The sequence below is a fragment of the Haliotis cracherodii genome, unplaced genomic scaffold (genome assembly GCF_022045235.1).
Source record: "Haliotis cracherodii isolate W230 unplaced genomic scaffold, xgHalCrac1.p SCAF_20, whole genome shotgun sequence".
In the NCBI taxonomy this organism is placed as follows: Eukaryota; Metazoa; Mollusca; class Gastropoda; order Lepetellida; family Haliotidae; genus Haliotis; species Haliotis cracherodii.
The window spans coordinates 3,061,949-3,082,000 of record NW_027266276.1 but is presented as its reverse complement, the minus strand read 5'-3'; the positions used below and the strand labels follow the sequence as shown (position 1 = coordinate 3,082,000).

The window sequence follows — 20,052 nt, the reverse complement described above, 5'->3', positions numbered from 1 at the left end:
ATTCACTTATTATTTGAAATATCCGTGGCAACACTTCATGCGTTCCTTATAAGGACTGATCTAACTCCATGTTGAAATGTTCTATATTGTGGATTACTAATTCAGCAGTAATTGTGATATAAATTTTTAAGAAATTATTTTTAGTTATCATTTACAATTTGATCTAAAAACTGTAAGTTTTATCATGTACAAAATGTCCCATATGGCATTGTTTGCGTTTTATGTACTTGTAAATTTGTATCTATGTTCCACAAAGCATACACGACAGCATAATCGGTTGTTCATGCGTGCATGATGGTATGTGCATGTGCGTGTATGTATAAGTGCAGGCATGCATAATATGCACACACAAGGATGTATGTGTGGTATGCATAAGTAGGCAGTGTGCACGCATACAAGCTTATTAATATGTATTTTTGTGGGGGTATTTATGTGTCGGAGGAATGTAATATGCGTGCACAGCTATGGTTTTGGTGTGGTAGTTTCAATGTGTGTGGGAATGTGATCGTATTGTATTTACTTCCATCTGTGCTCTTTATTTTAGTGTATATCATTGCACAGGATGTTGAACGTCATGACTGTACATGTGTGTCCAAAAGACAACAACTCTCAGATGGAAGTGTTGTTAAATTTGTACATATATTTTGTTCTTTTTTATCACTTAACTGTACGTACAAATGTTGTGTTAACACTCCCGGTTATAACCTGATTATCTGTTTTATCGTTGGACAATATCTCTCAATAGTCACTTTGTCACGCTTCCGATAAAATTGTTTAAAATGAAAGATTGCAGACCTCCCCTCCTCCCCCTCTGCCCCTCCTCTCTCTCTCTCTCTCTCTCTCTCTCTCTCCTCTGTGTGTGTCTCTCAGACTCTCTCTCTCTCACTCACTCACTCACCCACTCACTCACTCTCTCCTGTCTCACTCTCTTTCTCTCTCCCGCGTATGTCTCTCGCTTTCTCCCCTGTCTCCTCTGTGTCTCTCTCCCCTCCCTCTTTCTCTTTCTGTCTCCCCTCTCTCATTCTCTCACGTCTCTCTCTCTTTCTCCTGTCTCTCTCTCCCCACTCCCTTCTCCCTGTCTCTCGCCTCTTTCTCTGCATGTCTCTCTCTCTCCCCTCTCTCTTTCTCTCACGTCTCTCTCTTTCTCCTGTCTCTCTCTCCACTCTCCCTTCTCTCTGTCTCTACCCCCATTTCTCTGCGTCTCTGTCTCTCTTTCCCCCCTCTCCCTCTCTCTTTCTCTCCCCCTCTCTCTAATTGTAAGAATTGTGGACTGTATTTCCTTGCCCCATCCAAACCCGAACATATGTGTAAGGTCAGCGAATGAACTCAAATTTGCGAAGGTGAACTGCGCCTGTCATGCAGTGCGTCACGTGATCAGTTCGTGAATGTGACCACATAAATACTAACATCCAGTGTGTAGCATCACAGACACTGATACCCAACTGACATTTAACTCCCAGCATAAAACCAAATTAACTCCTCACGTGAGTGAAGGGTGTTTGACGTCACTGTCAGTGAGTGAGTTGGGTTTACGCCGCTTTAGACATTGTTCCAGCTATACTAGTGACGGCGTGTTAGCTTAATATGGGAGAAAATCCTGAAGTGATGCAGGTCTCAGGTGTTTACCACTTTTGTGAATCCCACGAACATTGGTATGGTACTGACAAACCTAGAAACATAATCGGGGAGATCCGGGATTCGAACCCACAATGACATATTGCTGTACAGCTAATTACGCCGCCTAAGGCGACTGGACCACCCGCGTCAAGGGAGACAACCACCGACCTTCCGTGCCCCAGGCTGTCGCTATATCCTCTTGGCCACCGAAACGGTTTCCATTAATAGAACTGAGACATTTTAGAGATACATAGAAGCCACACTTTAAAATGATTCCTAATTGTACGCAGGGTGCAAAGCACACGATCATTGTAATTGTATCCTTGCGTCCTGTGAGACAGAACCAATTCATTCTGTGAGTGAGTGAGTGAGAATGGTTTTACGCCGCTTTTAGAAATAATCCAGCAATATCACGGCACGACACCAGAAATGGGCTTCACATTTTGTACCCATGTCGGGAATCGAACCCGGGTCTTCGGCGTGTCGAGCGAACGCTTTAACCACTAGGCTACCCAACGCCCGTGGTGGGTAAAACGATTATAACTGCATGGCTGTGATACATTGGCGACCAGGTTGTCCAGTGGATTAAGCGTTCACTTTTTGTGAAGGTGATGCATGTGCCTTGTGTCTCAGTGTCGGCAGGGTGCTTCCGAATTGTCTCCTTTAGGAAATTTGTTTAAACCTAATCTAAAATTGGAAGCGCTTCTTCCTATAGATTGTAGAGCGTTATACAAGATGGATCGTCACATCGTCTTCCTATAGGTTGTAGAGCGTTATACAAGATGGATCGTCACATCGTCTTCCTATAGGTTGTAGAGCGTTATACAAGATGGATCGTCACATCGTCTTCCTATAGGTTGTAGAGCGTTATACAAGCCACACGGATCGTCACAGCTTTTTCAACAAACATATTTCACTGTGAACCTTTATTTACTGAAACAAACGACTTGCCATATTCTCACATCTTCACCCCGCCTATCATATCAAACAACCAGTACCGTTGCCTATTCACCACTAACTCTAAGTTACCACAACACATACACAGTGAACAGAGTCAGAACAGATAGAGTGAGTGAGTGAGTATGGTTTTACGCCGCTTTTAGCAATATTCCAGCAATATCACGGCGGGGGACACAAGAAATGGGCTTCACACATTGTACCCATGTCGGGAATCGAACCCGGGTCTTCGGCGTGACGAGCGAACGCTTTAACCACTAGGCTACCCGACCGCCCCCCACTTCGGTGAAACCCACTAACACGGGTAGGGTGCTGACAGACCTAGAAACAATTCGAAGGATTCGAAACCACAGTCATAAGTTTCTGGCGTGCCCAATTGACGCAACTCTGCACAGCGAATTGCGGCGCCTTAGACGACCGGGCCACCCATGCCCCTCAGATCATTTAGAGTGAGTGAGTGAGTGAGTAAGGCACGACGACACGTAATGACACCAATCCTGACCTAGGACTCAAGCCAGAAATAGACTAACACTGAGTCTATGAAAACATCTCTTTAAAATAATTATATTTTTCTTTATTCAAAATAACCTTTGTTTTGTGGAATCAAGGAAACTACTTTAATTTGATCTAGATATGCCTAGGCATTTAGGAAATATATATATATATATATATATATATATATATATACATACATACATACAAACACACACACATCGTATTGACCAGTATGACCTGGAGTCACTGGGAGTGCCCGACGTCTGTCTCCAACACGGCAACATGTTAATAATATATATAATCCAGAGACAGGACTAAACGCATTTATTGGTATAAAAGTACAAAGCTACCTCCTCCATTAACTATTGTTAGTTTAGTGGTTGAAGCGTTTGCTCGTCAGACCGAAGACCGGGTTCGATTCCCCCCATGCGAGAAGCCTATTTCTAGGGCCGTGTCGTTATACTGTTGGAATATTGCTAAAAGCGGTGTAAAACCCAACTCACTCAATCGCAAACTGAATTAGGTTTGAAACGTGCAGTGAAGGATTTCCAGCTGTTGTTTGTTGTGAATGCCGACTACTACCCGGAGTTGGGTTTAACCTCGCTGTGTGCAGTGTCGCCGTGGCATCTCGAAGTGCTACCATGATGCTGTAAGCAAACCAGGAGTGGTGCAAGTAGAGGACGCTGACCACCACCAGAAAGGGAATCTGGGCGAATACGGGTTAAGTAGTTGATATCACAACTTTAACAAAAAATATTCTTTAATACTACGAGACACCCCCCCCCCCCCCCCGTTGGGAGCGAAAGAATACACGCTGGTCAAGTAACAAAAATAGCGCTTTGCGAAACGAAAAATTTTGATTGACGAGTCAAATGAGAAATTTTATAATTTATACCGAAACATTTTCACGAGAATACAAACGGCATGAAGCGATATTAACTCCAAAAATGGCCATCTGTTATTATTTTGCATTGTCAATGTGGAACTAACTTAAAAAGGAAGTCAACGGTTTGTGTACGGGCCAGACACTGTGAGGAGACAATGTGAGGGGAGGTAACTCTTGTATGACAAAAGTTTCGTCAAAGTCTTAAGTTCACTGCAATGAAAATATCACTTTTTCACTTCGAAGAAATCAGCATTTCACACTGAAGTAAGTAATATATCAGGTTTCTAGAGATATACAGATAAAATAGCACATATGTGGGAACTTAAATTATTCTCCCCATCTTGTTGGGGGCGTGGTTAAATCCGGACTGGCGCTAGGTTGTTGCATGAATCCCAGCTATTTATGGGGTTGAATATACTGCTGACTGACGTTAATATTCAACAAATATGCACATTACACATAAATGATGCGAAATTTGCACATTTATTCCAACCACTTAAGTGCAACTTTACATAAACCACGCCCACTTCTATAGGTCCCCGCTATGACCCTGTTGAGTGAAAGATATACGTCGTGATTGACAGGGCCCTGGCTGTCTGATTGGTTATTGAGAGCAAATAGGGCGGGGCTATGCAAGAAGTTAAAATTTCCATAATAGTTGTTCCATATGATTGTTTCATCCTTGACAATCAGTGTAACACGTGACTTGATGAAGTCTGTTCTCTCATATAACAACTTCTTCAAGGGGTTTGGAGACTTATCACTACCGTGGATTGAGAAGGAAGTCCCCAAACCTTGCGCCTCACAATCATTCTCTTGTGTGGTGCCATCGCCGGCTGAAACAGCATAAATCAGTGTTATAAAAGACAAAAATTAAATTTTCTACCGATAAATATGCTGTAATGGATATCAATCTTAATTAAAACAAATTAAAGTTCATTAAACAAATGAATTGACTTACACCCTCCATCGTTAGATTTTGAATCGCCGACGTTGAAAACCCAACCACTGGGCGTGTCAAACCACATGTCAATCTTGATCTTTTTGTGGCGCAGATTGGTTGACGGCTGACGGAAGTCTAAACGGACCAATCCCTGACGACAACATAAAGACGACGACTCCTCTGAGGGCGGATGAAGCCATATGATGTCGCTATGGTTACCCTTGACCCTCCCGGAGTCTAGATCAGCGAAGACATCATAGGATTCTGTTAACAAAACATCATAAACTTGTATTAAAATCAAAGCAGAGCGTTGTGGTGGGGGTAGCCTAGTGGCAAATGCGTTTGCTCTTCCCACAGAATGCCCGGGTTTCGATTCTCCACACGGTGAAAAATCATGAAACCCAATTCCGGTGTCCCCTGTAATATTGTTGGAATATTGCTTGAAGCCTCATAAACCCCCACTCACTCACTCACTCACTCACTCACTCACTCTCATACCAGGTCAAATTATTCGAAAAATTAAACGTTTTAACATAATTATATTATAACGCTATGTTTCATGGCATTATCATTTGCAGACGCCCGAGGTCTTCCATTAATTGCCCGACAAAGGAAGGCAGTAGCTAAACATGGATGGAATTTGTTATCAAATAAAAAGAAACACCATTATTGGTTTTGGAACATTTACTGCAATCAACACAAATGTCACTGACCCCTTTTACAAATTTGATAATTCTATCCATTTTAGCTATAATGATGGTGTGAATCTAGGAAGGCCACAGTTGGTATGCTTGTAGAGCCTTAACAATATTTGATGGTGTGAATCTAGGAAGGCCATAGCTGATGTTGACTGTAGAGCCTTAACACTATTTGATGGTGTGAATCTAGGAAGGCCACAGCTGATGTTGACTGTTGAGCCTTAACAATATTTGATGGTGTGAATCTAGGAAGGCCATAGCTGATGTTGACTGTAGAGCCTTAACACTATTTGATGGTGTGAATCTAGGAAGGCCACAGCTGATGTTGGCTGTTGAGCCTTAACAATATTTGATGGTGTGAATCTAGGAAGGCCATAGCTGATGTTGACTGTAGAGCCTTAACACTATTTGATGGTGTGAATCTAGGAAGGCCACAGCTGATGTTGGCTGTTGAGCCTTAACACTATTTGATGGTGTGAATCTAGGAAGGCCACAGCTGATGTTGACTGTTGAGCCTTAACACTATTTGATGGTGTGAATCTAGGAAGGCCACAGCTGATGTTGGCAGTTGAGCCTTAACACTATTTGATGGTGTGAATCTAGGAAGGCCACAGCTGATGTTGACTGTAGAGCCTTAACACTATTTGATGGTGTGAATCTAGTAAGGCCACAGCTGATGTTGACAGTGGAGCCTTAACACTATTTGATGGTGTGAATCTAGGAAGGCCACAGCTGATGTGGAAAGTGGAGCCTTAACACTATTTGATGGTGTGAATCTAGGAAGGCCACAGCTGATGTTGGCAGTTGAGCCTTAACACTATTTGATGGTGTGAATCTAGTAAGGCCACAGCTGATGTTGGCTGTTGAGCCTTAACACTATTTGATGGTGTGAATCTAGGAAGGCCACAGCTGATGTTGACTGTAGAGCCTTAACACTATTTGATGGTGTGAATCTAGGAAGGCCACAGCTGATGTTGACTGTAGAGCCTTAACACTATTTGATGGTGTGAATCTAGGAAGGCCACAGCTGATGTTGGCTGTAGAGACTTAACACTATTTGATGGTGTGAATCTAGGAAGGCCACAGCTGATGTTGACTATAGAGACTTAACACTATTTGATGGTGTGAATCTGGGAAGGCCACAGCTGATGTTGGCTGTTGAGCCTTAACACTATTTGATGGTGTGAATCTGGGAAGGCCACAGCTGATGTTGGCTGTAGAGCCTTAACACTATTTGATGGTGTGAATCTGGGAAGGCCACAGCTGATGTGGAAAGTGGAGCCATGACAAATTTGACAGTGAGAATCTAGGAAGGACAAGGTTGATGCTGACCGTAGATCCATCACAATATTTGGCAGTGAGAATCTATAGGATGCCAAAAGACAGGCAGATGTAACACCATGACTCCCAACCACTTATATAACGAGATGCGTGTTCGCGTGCGTGCGTGCTTGCTTGCGTGCGTGCGTGCGTGTGTGCGTGCGTGTGTGCGGGCGTTTTATTCCGGACAAATGCCAATTTTATAGTGCCAGCGTATCATGACTGCTTTAGTTTATTACTTAATATATGTTGAGTATATATATATATATATATATACACACACACACACACACACACACACACACACACACACACACACACACACACACACACACACACACACACACATACACACACACAAGCGATTTCTTCAGGTTTAGTGGGGGCACGGGTGGCCCAGTCGTCTAAGGCGCTACGATTCGCTGTGCAGAGTTGCGTCACTTGGGCAAGCCAGATACCTATGATTGTGGGTTCGAATCACGGTTCGCCCAAATTATGTTTCTAGGTTTGTCAGCACCATACCCGTGCTCCTGGGTTTCACCGAAGTGGTAAACGTCTAAAACCTACATTACTTATATTACCTATATGACTAGAATACTGTTGAAAGCGGCGTTAAACCGAATTCACTCACTCACTCAGGTTTAATGAAACCTTTAAAGTACTCAAAGTCGACGAACAACATCAATATTTGTGTCGTCATAATGTCTTATGTAAAACCTTAACACACATTCAGTATTCCACTAACTTAGCCATGACAGTCGTCACAAACAATACATTTATCATCAATACGGTGTTAAAGTCTTCACGTCTTATAAGGTCTAAAATATTGCTGACTGTGGCTTTAAACAACATTCACTGGCTCAGCCGCCTGCCATCAACACGGGACCCGTGAAGAATCCGGAGTAGAATAGGTCTTCAGCAACCCATGCTTGCCGTAAAAGGTGACTTTGCTTGTCGTAAAAGGCGACTAACGGGATCGGGTGGTCAGACTCGCTGACTTGGTTGATGCATGTCATCGATCCCAATCGCGTGGATCGATGCTCATGATGTCAGTCACTGGAATGTCTGGTCCAGACTCGATTATTTACAGACCGCTGTCATATAGCTGGAATATTGCTGAGTGTGGCGTTAAACAACAAACAAGCAACCAACCAGCCATCAACACGGTATTGCTAAATTGAATTTGTTTCAAGTGAACGTCAATGAGAACCACCCAACCACTCCGTATGTACAGCTCCCTTCTCATCAGATTAACAGCGCCGTCGTGAGGGAGATTCATAACCGACTGAGTTTGTATGCAGACACACATCTGAAACACTCTTTGTTACATATCATACACACATGTGGCGTGTTTCCCTCTCCGGGTGTAAATATTTCCTGCCTGTCGCTACTCAAGGTTAGGAATACGTCAAACTGACCCCGTGTTGCCGGAATGGGTTACCACATTCAGACGCCCCGCCCCTTGCGATTGATGGGGGACAAGCGACCGTTTATCAGGTCAACACGTTCATTGATAGGCGTGTCGGGTCGCACAAGGCCAAGGTGTATTCGTATGGCTGATACCAGGTGCTTTAAAAAGTGATTTAGTTCTTTATAACGCCACATTCAATAATATTCCGTCTATGTGACGACAGCCTGTTAGGTCGGTTGTCACATGACAAATATAAACATGGATATAACACGCTGGATAATCGAGGGTGACGCCATGATGATGTCCTACGTCTCTCCTTGCTGGGTAGACCCGTGAAGATTTCGGGGTAGAATAGGTCTTCAGCAACCCATGCTTGCCGTGAAAGGTGACTATGCTTGTCGTAAAAGGCGACTAACGGTATCGGGTGGTCAGGCTCGCTGACTTGGTTGATGCACGTCATCAATCTCAATTGCGTGGATTGATGCTCATGATATCAATCACTGGATTTTCTGGTCCAGACTCGATTATTTACAGACTGCCGTCATATAGCTGGAATATTGCTGAGTGCGTCGATGAACAACAAACAAACAAACAACCTTGCTGGGTAACACATGAACGTGACATCGGTGAGAGAGACTGCTGAGAGAATGTAGAGAGAATGCAGAGAGACTGTAGGGAGAATGGAGAGAGACTGCAGAGAGACTGCTGAGAGAATGTAGAGAGAATGCAGAGGGACTGTAGGGAGAATGGAGAGAGACTGTAGAGAGACTGCAGAGAGAGTGCAGAGAGAGTGCAGAGAGAATGTAGAGGGACTGTAGGGAGAATGGAGAGAGACTGCAGAGACAGTGCAGAGAGAGTGCAGAGAGAGTGCAGAGAGAATGTAGAGGGACTGTAGGGAGAATGGAGAGAGACTGCAGAGAGACTGCAGAGAGAGTGCAGAGAGAGTGCAGAGAGAATGTAGAGGGACTGTAGGGAGAATGGAGAGAGACTGCAGAGAGACTGCAGAGAGAGTGCAGAGAGAGTGCAGAGAGAATGTAGAGGGACTGTAGGGAGAATGGAGAGAGACTGCAGAGAGACTGCAGAGAGAGTGCAGAGAGAGTGCAGAGAGAATGTAGAGGGAGTGTAGGGAGAATGGAGAGAGAATGTAGTTTTACGCAGTCAACTCGTAGATAGCCGCGGCGAGACAAACAAGTGGTTGAGAGCATGAGCATAGATCTACAACGTCGGGGCGTCACGTCAGGGTACAACCACCTGATCAGCAATAACAGGATACAATTACGACAAGCATGTGATCCTTATGTGTGGTGTGTGTGTTTTGTGTGTTGTTTGTGTGTGTATGTAGTGTGCGTGTGTAGTGTGTGTTTGCGTGTGTGTGTAGTGTGCGTGTGTGTAGTGTGGTGTGTGATATGTGTGTGATTATGTGGTGTGTGATATGCGTGTGTGTGTAGTGTGCGCGTGTGTGTAATGTGCGTGTGTGTATGTAGTGTGATGCGTGTATATGTGTGTAGTGTGGTGTGTGATATGTGTGTGAGTATGTGGTTAGTGATATGTGTGTGAGTATGTGGTGTGTGATATGCGTGTGTGTGTAGTGTGCGCGTGTGTGTGTAATGTGCCTGTGTGTATGTAGTGTGATGTGTGTATATGTGTGTAGTGTGGTGTGTAATATGTGTGTGAGTATGTGGTGTGTGATATGCGTGTGTGTTGTATGTGTAGTGTGTGTGGGGTGAGGGTAGTGGTCCAAACCGAACATTCCTTGTTTTATCCCCTCATGCCGAGCACTGGGCTGAATTACATGTAACATAATTCCTTTACCACATAAATGGCGTCTTTATCGCTTCTCCGATGTTCCATTAGAAGGTTAATGAGGTGGAAGCGTTCTGCTACACATGTTGAAGCCTATTGCAAACGAACACTGTTCCTTGGCTGAGAAAAGCTGTCACTGCTAACACAGGACCGCCTGACGTCCAAACCAAAGGGTATGTCACAGGTGGAGTGGCTGCATTGTATGGATTCCGGGTAGTCGAGGTGTTCAAGTGTTCGCTCTTCATGTCGTAAGCCCGGGTTCAAATATCAACGTGTTTATGTGTGTAAAATATCTTTGTGATATCATCCACCGTCACATGGCTGCACCGTAGCTAAGAATGACCATTCTCAATCAGTAATGATAGCGTTCTTTCAGAAATACACTAGATCTTGTTTCCTCGAAGTTCAAGGAAGTAAATCCATTTTAAATAAATGTTACGATAATTTTGGCATGTGCTTTATGTTCACACAACTAATATGAGAGAGTGTGAGGGAGTGAGAGAGACGGAGAGAGTGAGAGAGAAAGTGTGAGAGAGAGTGTGTGTGAGAGTGAGAGAGAGAGTGTGTATGAGAGAGGTTGAGAGAGAGAGAAAGAGAGAGAGAGTGAGAGAGAGAGTGTGTGAGAGAGAGTGAGAGAGAGAGGGTGAGAGAGAAAGTGAGAGAGAGAGAGTGTGTGAGAGAGAGTGTGTGAGAGAGAGAGAGTGTGTGAGAGAGAGAGAGTGTGAGAGAGAGTGTGTGAGAGAGAGAGAGTGTGAGAGAGAGAGAGAGTGTGAGAGAGAGTGTGTGAGAGAGAGAGTGTGTGAGAGAGAGAGTGTGTGAGAGAGAGAGAGTGTGTGAGAGAGTGTGTGAGAGAGAGTGAGAGAGAGTGAGAGAGATTGAGAGAGAGAGTGAGAGAGAGAGAGTGAGAGAGAGTGAGAGAGAGAGTGAGAGAGTGAGAGAGAAAGAGTGAGAGAGAGTGATAGAGAGTGAGAGTGTGTGTGTGAGAGAGAGTGAGAGAGAGCGTGAGAGACAGAGAGTGATAGAGAGAGAGTGAGAGAGATGAGAGAGAGAGAGTGAGAGAGAGTGTGTGTGAGAGAGAGGGTGTGAGAGAGAGTGAGAGAGAGAGTGAGAGAGAAAGAGAGAGTGATAGAGAGTGAGAGAGAGAGAGAGAGTGAGAGAGAGAGAGAGAGTGTGTGTGTGAGAGAGAGAGAGAGAGAGAGAGAGAGATTGTCCAACGATTAGACCTATGTTCAGGCTATAACCGGGAGTGTTAACACAACATTTGTACGTACAGTTAAGTGATAAAGCAGAACAAAATATGTGTAAAAATTTAACAACACTTCCATATGCGCAGTGTTGTTTTAGTGTCAGCCGGCAGAGATATCCGCTTGCCACAGACTCATTGAGAACTGACTATCCATCAGTATCCCTGCGCCTCGGTGGGAACACTGTGCTGGCTCCAGGTCTGATGAGAGCAAATTACACCACTGAGCGCGAACAGTGTCACTCAGACTGCCAGCAACCAGGTTAATCTTAACGTTAAAACGTGATACAGTGTTGCCGCGTACGTAACGACACTCAGACGTATAGCTTTGTTTGTTTGTTGTTTAACGCCGCACTCAGCAATATTCCAGCTATATGACGGCGGTCTGTAAATAATCGAGTCTGGACGAGACAATCCAGTGATTGACATCATGAGCATCGATCCACGCAATTGGGATCGATGACATGCATCAACCAAGTCAGCGAGCCTGACCACCCGATCCCGACAAGCATAGTCGCCTTTTACGGCAAGCATGGGTTGCTGAAGACCTATACTACCCCGGATCTTCACGGGTCTCAGACGTATAGCGGTAATCCTCGTTATGACAGATGGTACTGTTATGAGGGAAACTTAACCGTCCGGATTAAAAAGGTTCATGATTACTAGATCTCGGATAACAAGAAACATTCACGACTTCGATGGTCTGTTAGATAAGGTTTTCAAACTATCGGGGTCTAGATTAGGGGATTTCAAAGGGACACTGAAACGAACAAGAATGGGTAAGGCGCTGACAGACCAAGGGTAATAATCGGAACAAATCTGGGAATCGAACCAACATTGTCGGATGCTGGCAAGGTTAAGGGACACAACTCAGCAAAACAAATAATCATCGCATTAGAACACGGGGTCGTCCTATGTGACCGCCATCTTGTACGTGGATTATTGCTGAATTTGGCGTTAAACAAACAAACCCGGTGATTCTGATATTGTGTGCATTGTGACTTTGAGCCGCAGTTTGCAGGGGATAAGGGAAGTAACTTTGCACAAAATACCGAGTTATACATGGTGTAATATTCCACAGCGTCCTGCGCATGCGCATGAGGATATTGAATAGATGGTCAGGCTCGGCGGCATTTATGATTGCCGTCGGTCGTTGCAATAATATCAATCAAAAGTCCGGGTTCGACTGGTTGATGATATCCCCCGCCGTGATTTTGCCAGAATATTGCTTAAAGCGACTTTCTTAACTCACTTAACCGTAGTTATTAAGAAAAACGATTGAATTGATTTTACATGTATCTTAACCTTACCCCAGAAACGTGAAGATCCGGGGTACTTTAGGTCTTCAGCAACCCATGCTTGCCGTCAAAGGCGACTAACGGGATCGGGTGGTCAGGCTCGCTTACTTGCTTGATGCACGACATCGTATCCCAACTGTGTAGATCGATGCTCATGATATCAATGACTGGATTGTCTAGTCCAGACTCGACTACCTACAAGCTGCTGTCGTGTAGCTGGAATACTGAGTGTTAAACAACAAACAAGCTACATGGGGGTGAGGAAAGTCTACGTTTACAGGGATGCAGCTCACCTTCATCAACGTCATCAGAACCATCTCCAAACATCACTGGTGGCTTAGTTGTAGACGTAGTTGAAGACACTGTCGTCGACGTTGTCGACACCGTAGTAGATGTCGATCTTAATTCATCCTCGGTGTGGCCATACGATGCCTTATCACCTCCAAGTGAGTCGCTGTCTTCGCCGGTAGGTGGCGCCTTCACAACCTGAGAGTCTCTCAGTGCTCTACTTACGTCATTTCTGTCTCCTTGAGGAACACGCGCATCAATCGCACCTCCTTCGTCAGGTATACCATTACCACTATCCAACAAAATATTCAAGACATCCTTGCTCTCACTGACATCCTTGCTCTCACTGACATCCTTGCTCTCACTGACATCCTTTGAGTTCGATCTATTGAAAATTACGATCCGTCGGGAGTTGTCTCCCTTGGCATCGTTCACATCCTTGCTGTAATACTTCACAGGGTTGCTACGAGATTCGCACGTGCATGACTTGTATATTTTCTTGAGGTATCTCCGTGTGTGTTTGTTCTTCTTTAATTCTCGGGATTTATACTTAACGAGTTTGTTCTGACCTGCGACCAGTTGAGCTAAAACCCTTCCTTGTTTTTCAACAAGCTTCTTGAGCTTGATGATCTGCAGCTGGGTGGTCTGAAGGGCAGACTTGGACACGACCTCGGACTTAAGGTCATGACCTTGCAGAAGGTCAACGTAATGGACGTCAGAGGTCGCAGCGTTTATCGCTGACGCCAAGAGGAATATAAGCATGTACATGGTGACTAGAAAGGTATTTGATTCATCACACAGAAATTATGTTAACCTCTTTTTCAAATTTCAATTCACATCTATCATCGTTTTGGTCTTCCGAAAAAAATGGCTTTTTTTGGTGTATTAACCTAATTCCTGATCCAAACCCTGATGTATTCGTAATTCGTTAGCTCACTGATCCATTTGGACGAAAACACAAGAAACGTATTTTCAGAACGCAGTTATTGTATATCCAGCCAATCACAATCTCGGATTGGGTCCATTTAGCGTTTGGTGGACAGGTCACTTTACCACGAAAACAAACTGGGCTCCGTCTATTCACTTCACACTATCCGTTAACGTCGCGCAGTGAGAACCGTGAACCACTTTACCACTTTAAGAAAACGACACGTACTTCCTTTATTGACAAAGAATCTTCACAACGACCCTAGATAATCCGTCACAAGCCAACACACAACATCCTATGTTCATCTGTAGCGTAATGACGTGAGTGTATGGCATCGCCTTGAAGAAGGTCCAGATTTATCCTCTTTTAGATACAACGCTTGACTGAGTTCCACTGCCCACTAACGTTACATCCTCTTCCTCCCCTGATGAAGCATCCCATCTGTTGCGTTACATGTCCCACGTCAGTGGCTACTTCCAATTATTAAATATTGGCATTATGCGCATGCCCTGACAAATCAGCTTTCTCATACAAATACGCCGAAGAAAGCACAGCTTGGGGTAATCCGTGGTTTAACTGAATGAGGGTGTCAATCTCATAAACACTCATCCTCTGCTGCGCTCAGTTCTGTCAATACAAACATCAAATGGTCCTGTGACCGCAAAGCCCTCTTCCCGAGTTGGGAGCATGAAACCAATTATGTGTACATTACTCGCCAAACTCCCGCAAATAAGTATCTACACATGCTCTTAACAAAAACTGTTGACGCTCAATCCTTACTAGTTTGTATGACCTTGTTTTACTCGGCCCGAATAGAACTTGCCGTAACGGTCCGATGTGTTCCGAGTGTTTCACCCTTACTTGATGTGTTTTCCAACTGACCTCGCTGTCTGACGTGATTGTATGGCTTCGACAGATGCAGAATGTGTTATGGTAGCTGGCGGGATATGAATTGGAGAGAAAATTTAGTTTGGAAGTTTTTTGCATAAAGAATTTTAATGTTTATTTCACCGTTAATGTTTCCTGTTAAACAGCGTCATTGTGTATCATATACACACATGCTGTGCAGATAATATTTCAGCCTCTCACTCACTGTATTGGAGCGTGATCAAAGAGGAGAAAACAGTGGGAGTGCATCAGCAATGTATAACGCCAGTGGTCGCGTATGTACAAGAGAGTAAAAGCAATGATTGACAGTGTGAGTAAAGATTCACATCGGTCCCCTGAAGATCCCGGTTAGACTTTGTCTTCACCAACCCATGCGTTGTCTCCTCCACTGAAGATCCGGGTTAGAATTTGTCTTCACCAACCCATGCTTGTCTTCCCCCGGGAAGATCCGGTTAGACTTTGTCTTCACCAACCCATGCGTTGTCTCCTCCCCTGAAGATCCGGGTTAGAATTTGTCTTCCTCAACCCATGCTTGTCTTCCCCCGGAAAGATCCGGTTAGACTTTGTCTTCACCAACCCATGCGTTGTCTCCTCCCGTTAAGATCCGGGTTCGAATATATCTTAAGCAACCCATGCTTTTCTCCCCCGTGAAGATCCGGGTTAGAATTTGTCTTAACCAACCCAGGCTTGTCTTTGCCCGTGAAGATCAGGGCGTCCCCTTCCGACACGGAAACGGACGAAGTTCACCTCGCGCTACGTCAAGCTTACACCCATTCGTTAACACAGACGTACGATAGTCTCAGCAATATTAGCGCTACGTCAAGCTTACACCCATTCGTTAACACAGACGTACGATAGTCTCAGCAATCTTAGCGCTACGTCAAGCTTACACCCATTCTTTGACACAGACGTACGATAATCCTAGCAATATTAGCGCTACGTCAAGCTTACACCCATTCTTTAACACAGACGTACGATAGTCTCAGCAATATTAGCGCTACGTCAAGCTTACACCCATTCGTTAACACAGACGTACGATAGTCTCAGCAATCTTAGCGCTACGTCAAGCTTACACCCACTCTTTGACACAGACGTACGATAATCCTAGCAATATTAGCGCTACGTCAAGCTTACACCCATTCTTTAACACAGACGTACGATAGTCTCAGCAATATTAGCGCTACGTCAAGCTTACACCCATTCTTTAACACAGACGTACGATAGTCTCAGCAATATTAGCGCTATGTCAAGCTTACAAACATTCTTTAACACAGACGTACGATAGTCTCAGCAATATTAGCGCTACGTCAAGCTTACACCCATTCTTTAACACAGACGTACGATAGTCTCAGCAATATTAGCGCTACGTCAAGCTTACACCCATCCTTTAACGCAAACGTACGATAGTCTCAGCAATATTAGCGCTACGTAAAGCTTACACTTATTCTTTAACATAATCGTACGATAGTCCTAGCAATATTAGCGCTACGTCAACCGTAAATTACACGCATTCTTTAACATTAACGTAGGATAGTCGTAACGCTTATAGACTTCGTTGACGCAGAAAAACAGATCGGTCGTCCCTGCTGGTCATACATCCTATACTGACATCCATCAAAGGTGGCCATTGTTACCATCCGATCCTCACGTCCAACTCTGAAATGGCTTGATAAACAAGATTCTTACAATACCTGTGTCTGTATTTACTTCGGTGTGATCGCATTTCCAAAAACGCCCAGGACAAAAAGGTTGATCTGTAGGCAGTTGTATTTCCACACATAGCCTAAATCAAACAATGTATGTGGGCCGCATTTTTTGTATTTTTTATGTTTAGCTTTCGCAGAAAGTCTAACGTTATTATTGTGAACATCACGATAAGACGTCACACTGAATATTCAATGGATCAGCAGAAGAGATAGCATTTGAAGGTGTGTGATAATATTTACATTGTCGGTTTACATAGGTAAACAACACGTGCGTTGTATGCTCTGTATAGCCGGCAATAATGAGTCGGCCATTTGATATTCTTGGGTGTTGGGGGCTTGGAATTTCAACAAAAAAAATATTGCAGAAAAGAATAATTTTGCCGCAGGTTTTGCAACTGAAATAAGTGTTCTCGGGACATACAGTATGTATAGAAGCGTTGTTGTATGTATGACATGTGCAGACATGTACTACGATGGTGCGCACAAAATACTGTATTGTGAACACGAGATACTAAAGCGGTCCCATGGGTTACTAAAGCGGTCCCATGGGTTACTAAAGCGGTCCCATGGGTTACTAAAGCTGTCCTATGGGTTACTAAAGCGTGCTCATGAGTTACTTAAGCGTGCTTACGAATTACTAAAGTGTGAGTGAGTGAGTGAGTGAGTGAGTGAGTGAGTGAGTGAGTATTGCGCCGTTTTCAGCAATAATCCCGCCATATCTCAGCGGGATATCCCCAGTGTATGACTTTTCTCTGTTTCAAACCTATCACTTCAGTTTCGGACCATTATTAAATATGCAGCATTATATTTCCGCCCTAATTGTGTGTTTGCAGATGACTTCCGAGCTGACCATGCTGTCACATGTCCTGATGATGGTTGTCGAGGATGTCCGCTAGCCCCTGTGTGTGTGGTGCGGGATGGTGCACGTTTAGTAAATAGTTATGAGTGAAAAACTGCACTTCATGCAAACAATATGTCGTAAATCACAACGCATCCTCTTTATCTGTCACCATTTTACGGTTGAGTGATTTCCACGCGGTGTGATACTCATGGCACAGATTCTTGGGTTTGAGGCCTTCTTTCTTCGAATGTATATTTTTACAAAGAGTAAAGATGAAGTAGGCCAATTAATTTTTTGGGGGAGTTCGACAGCAATTTTTACAGTTAATGTCTTATGTTTATAAAGCTGGGGCCGCATCCGTCTTCTAATGGCCAGAGCGTCTGTGGTTTTGGATTGATTTGGATTGTTGTTAAACGCCGCATTCAGCAATATTCCAGCTATATGACGATGGTCTGCAAATAATCGAGTCTGGACCAGAAAATCTACTGATTAATAACATGAGCATCGATCCACGCATCAACCAGGTCAGCGAGTCTGACCACCCGATCCCGTTAGTCGCCTATTACGACAAGCATAGTCGCCTTTTACGACAAGCATGGGTTGCTGAAGACCTATCCACCACCTATCTTCACGACTTCCATTCCAGATTATGCTTTAAAAAGTATTTTGAATCAGTCATAAAGTCCGCAACAGTAGTTTTGTGTCAAACTTCAGAGGTTCCATGATGAGAAAACATATTCCGCTAACAATGTAACATAACAATATGAATATTTCCTTTTTTCATTACGTGTTTTGATCGTTATCTATAGTGTATTTACAAATTCCCTCAAAATTATTGTTCATATATATGTAAAAATGCTCAACGAGATTGTGAGGTCTTGTGTGTATTTTGAAACAGAGCGATTGTATGTCCGCTTCACAAGAAAAGTGCCAAAGATCAGGTTTAACAACCACAGAGAAATCTCTTGACTTCCGGTCAAATGGGAAATATTCATCATCTCTGAAAATCGGTTTCGGCCTTCGAAAAAAGCGTTCAACAGCAGATAGTGTGTTTACGTTTTATGGAATAATGAGGACATATTTATCAAAATCTACTGCTTAAGGAAATCTTTTTATTGTGTAAATCACACTAACCTGTGGCATCGCCTTCTTAATTATGGAATTAATGGAAATTGTCTGACATTGTTTCCTGATAGGTACTCTAAGCTTAAAGGTGTAAGGACTGAACATGTTCTAACGGAGTATGTCAACTGTTGTGTCGGAACACGTCAAGGATGTGTGGTGAGCTCAACATTATTCACACTATTTATCAATGAAACTGTCACTGAACTGAAACAAGCAATTTGCAGGGGTATTTTCATTTCAGAAGAAGAGCCAAGTATTTGTTCGTGGCATACTCCGATGACGTCACCAACTCAGCTGACAGTGCAGGGAGATTACAGGATCAACCGTGTCGGTGATTTTTGTATGAGATGGGGTATGGCTTTAAATGTCGAAATTTCAAAAATAGAAGTTGTCAGAATAGACATGTACATGGCATTATAGAGGAAATCAATTAGAAACAAACACTTTTTACAAATACCTAGGTTTAGTCTTCACGTCTAAACTAATCTGGACAAGAGCAAAAACTAACTTAGCACAACAAGCAGAAATAGTCTTCTGATGTATAAAAACACACCTTCTTTCTAGGGGTTTACCAGTGCATACAGCCACGACAATGTTTGATGCAATGATTCTACCAATTATATCCTACTGTTCTGAATTATGGGAAATCAGTATTGTGGACACATAGGAAGGACACTCCAAGCGTCTACTTGAGCTGCCTAGAGCGTGTAACGACGCCTTTCTTGGTGAATATGGAAGACATAAATTGTATGTACATTATACCATCAAGTATTAAACTACTTTCTGTAAAACAGTAACAAACAAACGTATCTAAAGCTGTATGGGCGGGATTAAGTGGGTCGTGTATCTTGGGCTACTTACATCAAGAACCTTAAAGTAAAGTACGTTTATAACGAACACGCTTATAACGAACTGACGGATATAACGAACTGATTTTTTTGTTCCCGACTATTTGCTATAGTTATGCTGTATATATGCGTAGAAAGAACTACGGTTATAACAAACTAAAGTTAGTAGTCCCTTCGAGTTCGTTATAACCGTAGTTTACTGTATTTCCAAATGCTGATTTGGATAAGCATGGATAATACTAGGTGTTGGAAATAATGCAATAACGGGTTCTAAACTGTGACTTTAAAAAATGGCACAGCAATACAATGTCTTAAATCTGAACTCCAAGCCTATTCAACTTAAATCAACTCTTGAAGCGGAACTAAAAGTCCATAAATTACATCGACGGCAAACCTTACAGGATATATGTAATGCATTCTGCTGAAGTTGTCAAAAACTCGGACTTAAGACAGGAAGACATAAAAGAGAAAACTCAGAAGAACGTTTATGTAAATATTGTGTCAATTTTGGAATGAACTATGACGAAATTGAATACCATTTCTTGTTAGTATGCTAACACAATTCACAATTACGAATAACTTGCTGCGCATCGAGCCCATTTTAAAACAGTTAAGTAAATCTTATGTCTCAAACATGTAAACATACGATTAATCAATTGTTTAAATACTAACAAATGTTATATTTGGGATTACAATTTCCTAGTAAAGTAAGTCCCGTCCGGGATTCGAACCCATACTCCCAAAATAAGGCATCTTA

The 20,052-nt window shown here is 43.3% G+C and overlaps 1 protein-coding gene across 1 annotated transcript; it reads right to left on the bottom strand.

The window, feature by feature from the left end:
- Nucleotides 1-3,872: 3,872 nt before the first annotated feature.
- Nucleotides 3,873-14,648, bottom strand: LOC139470209 (uncharacterized). The gene is made up of 3 exons (XM_071252526.1): nucleotides 12,965-14,648; nucleotides 4,917-5,162; nucleotides 3,873-4,791 (listed from the first exon to the last, which is right to left on the bottom strand). Exons 1-3 carry the CDS (start codon nucleotides 13,725-13,727, stop codon nucleotides 4,439-4,441), a joined length of 1,362 nt encoding a protein of 453 aa, XP_071108627.1. The 5' UTR covers nucleotides 13,728-14,648; the 3' UTR covers nucleotides 3,873-4,438.
- Nucleotides 14,649-20,052: the final 5,404 nt, after the last annotated feature.

Bases quoted from the DNA above. Each gene is read 5' to 3' on its own strand.
- LOC139470209 (XM_071252526.1), bottom strand. From the start codon at position 13,727: ATGTACATGCTTATATTCCTCTTGGCGTCAGCGATAAACGCTGCGACC. The intron at 5,163-12,964 runs GTGAGCTGCATC...TTTTGTTAACAG, and splicing joins TTCTGATGACGTTGATGAAG to AATCCTATGATGTCTTCGCT. The intron at 4,792-4,916 runs GTAAGTCAATTC...ATGCTGTTTCAG, and splicing joins AAAATCTAACGATGGAGGGT to CCGGCGATGGCACCACACAA.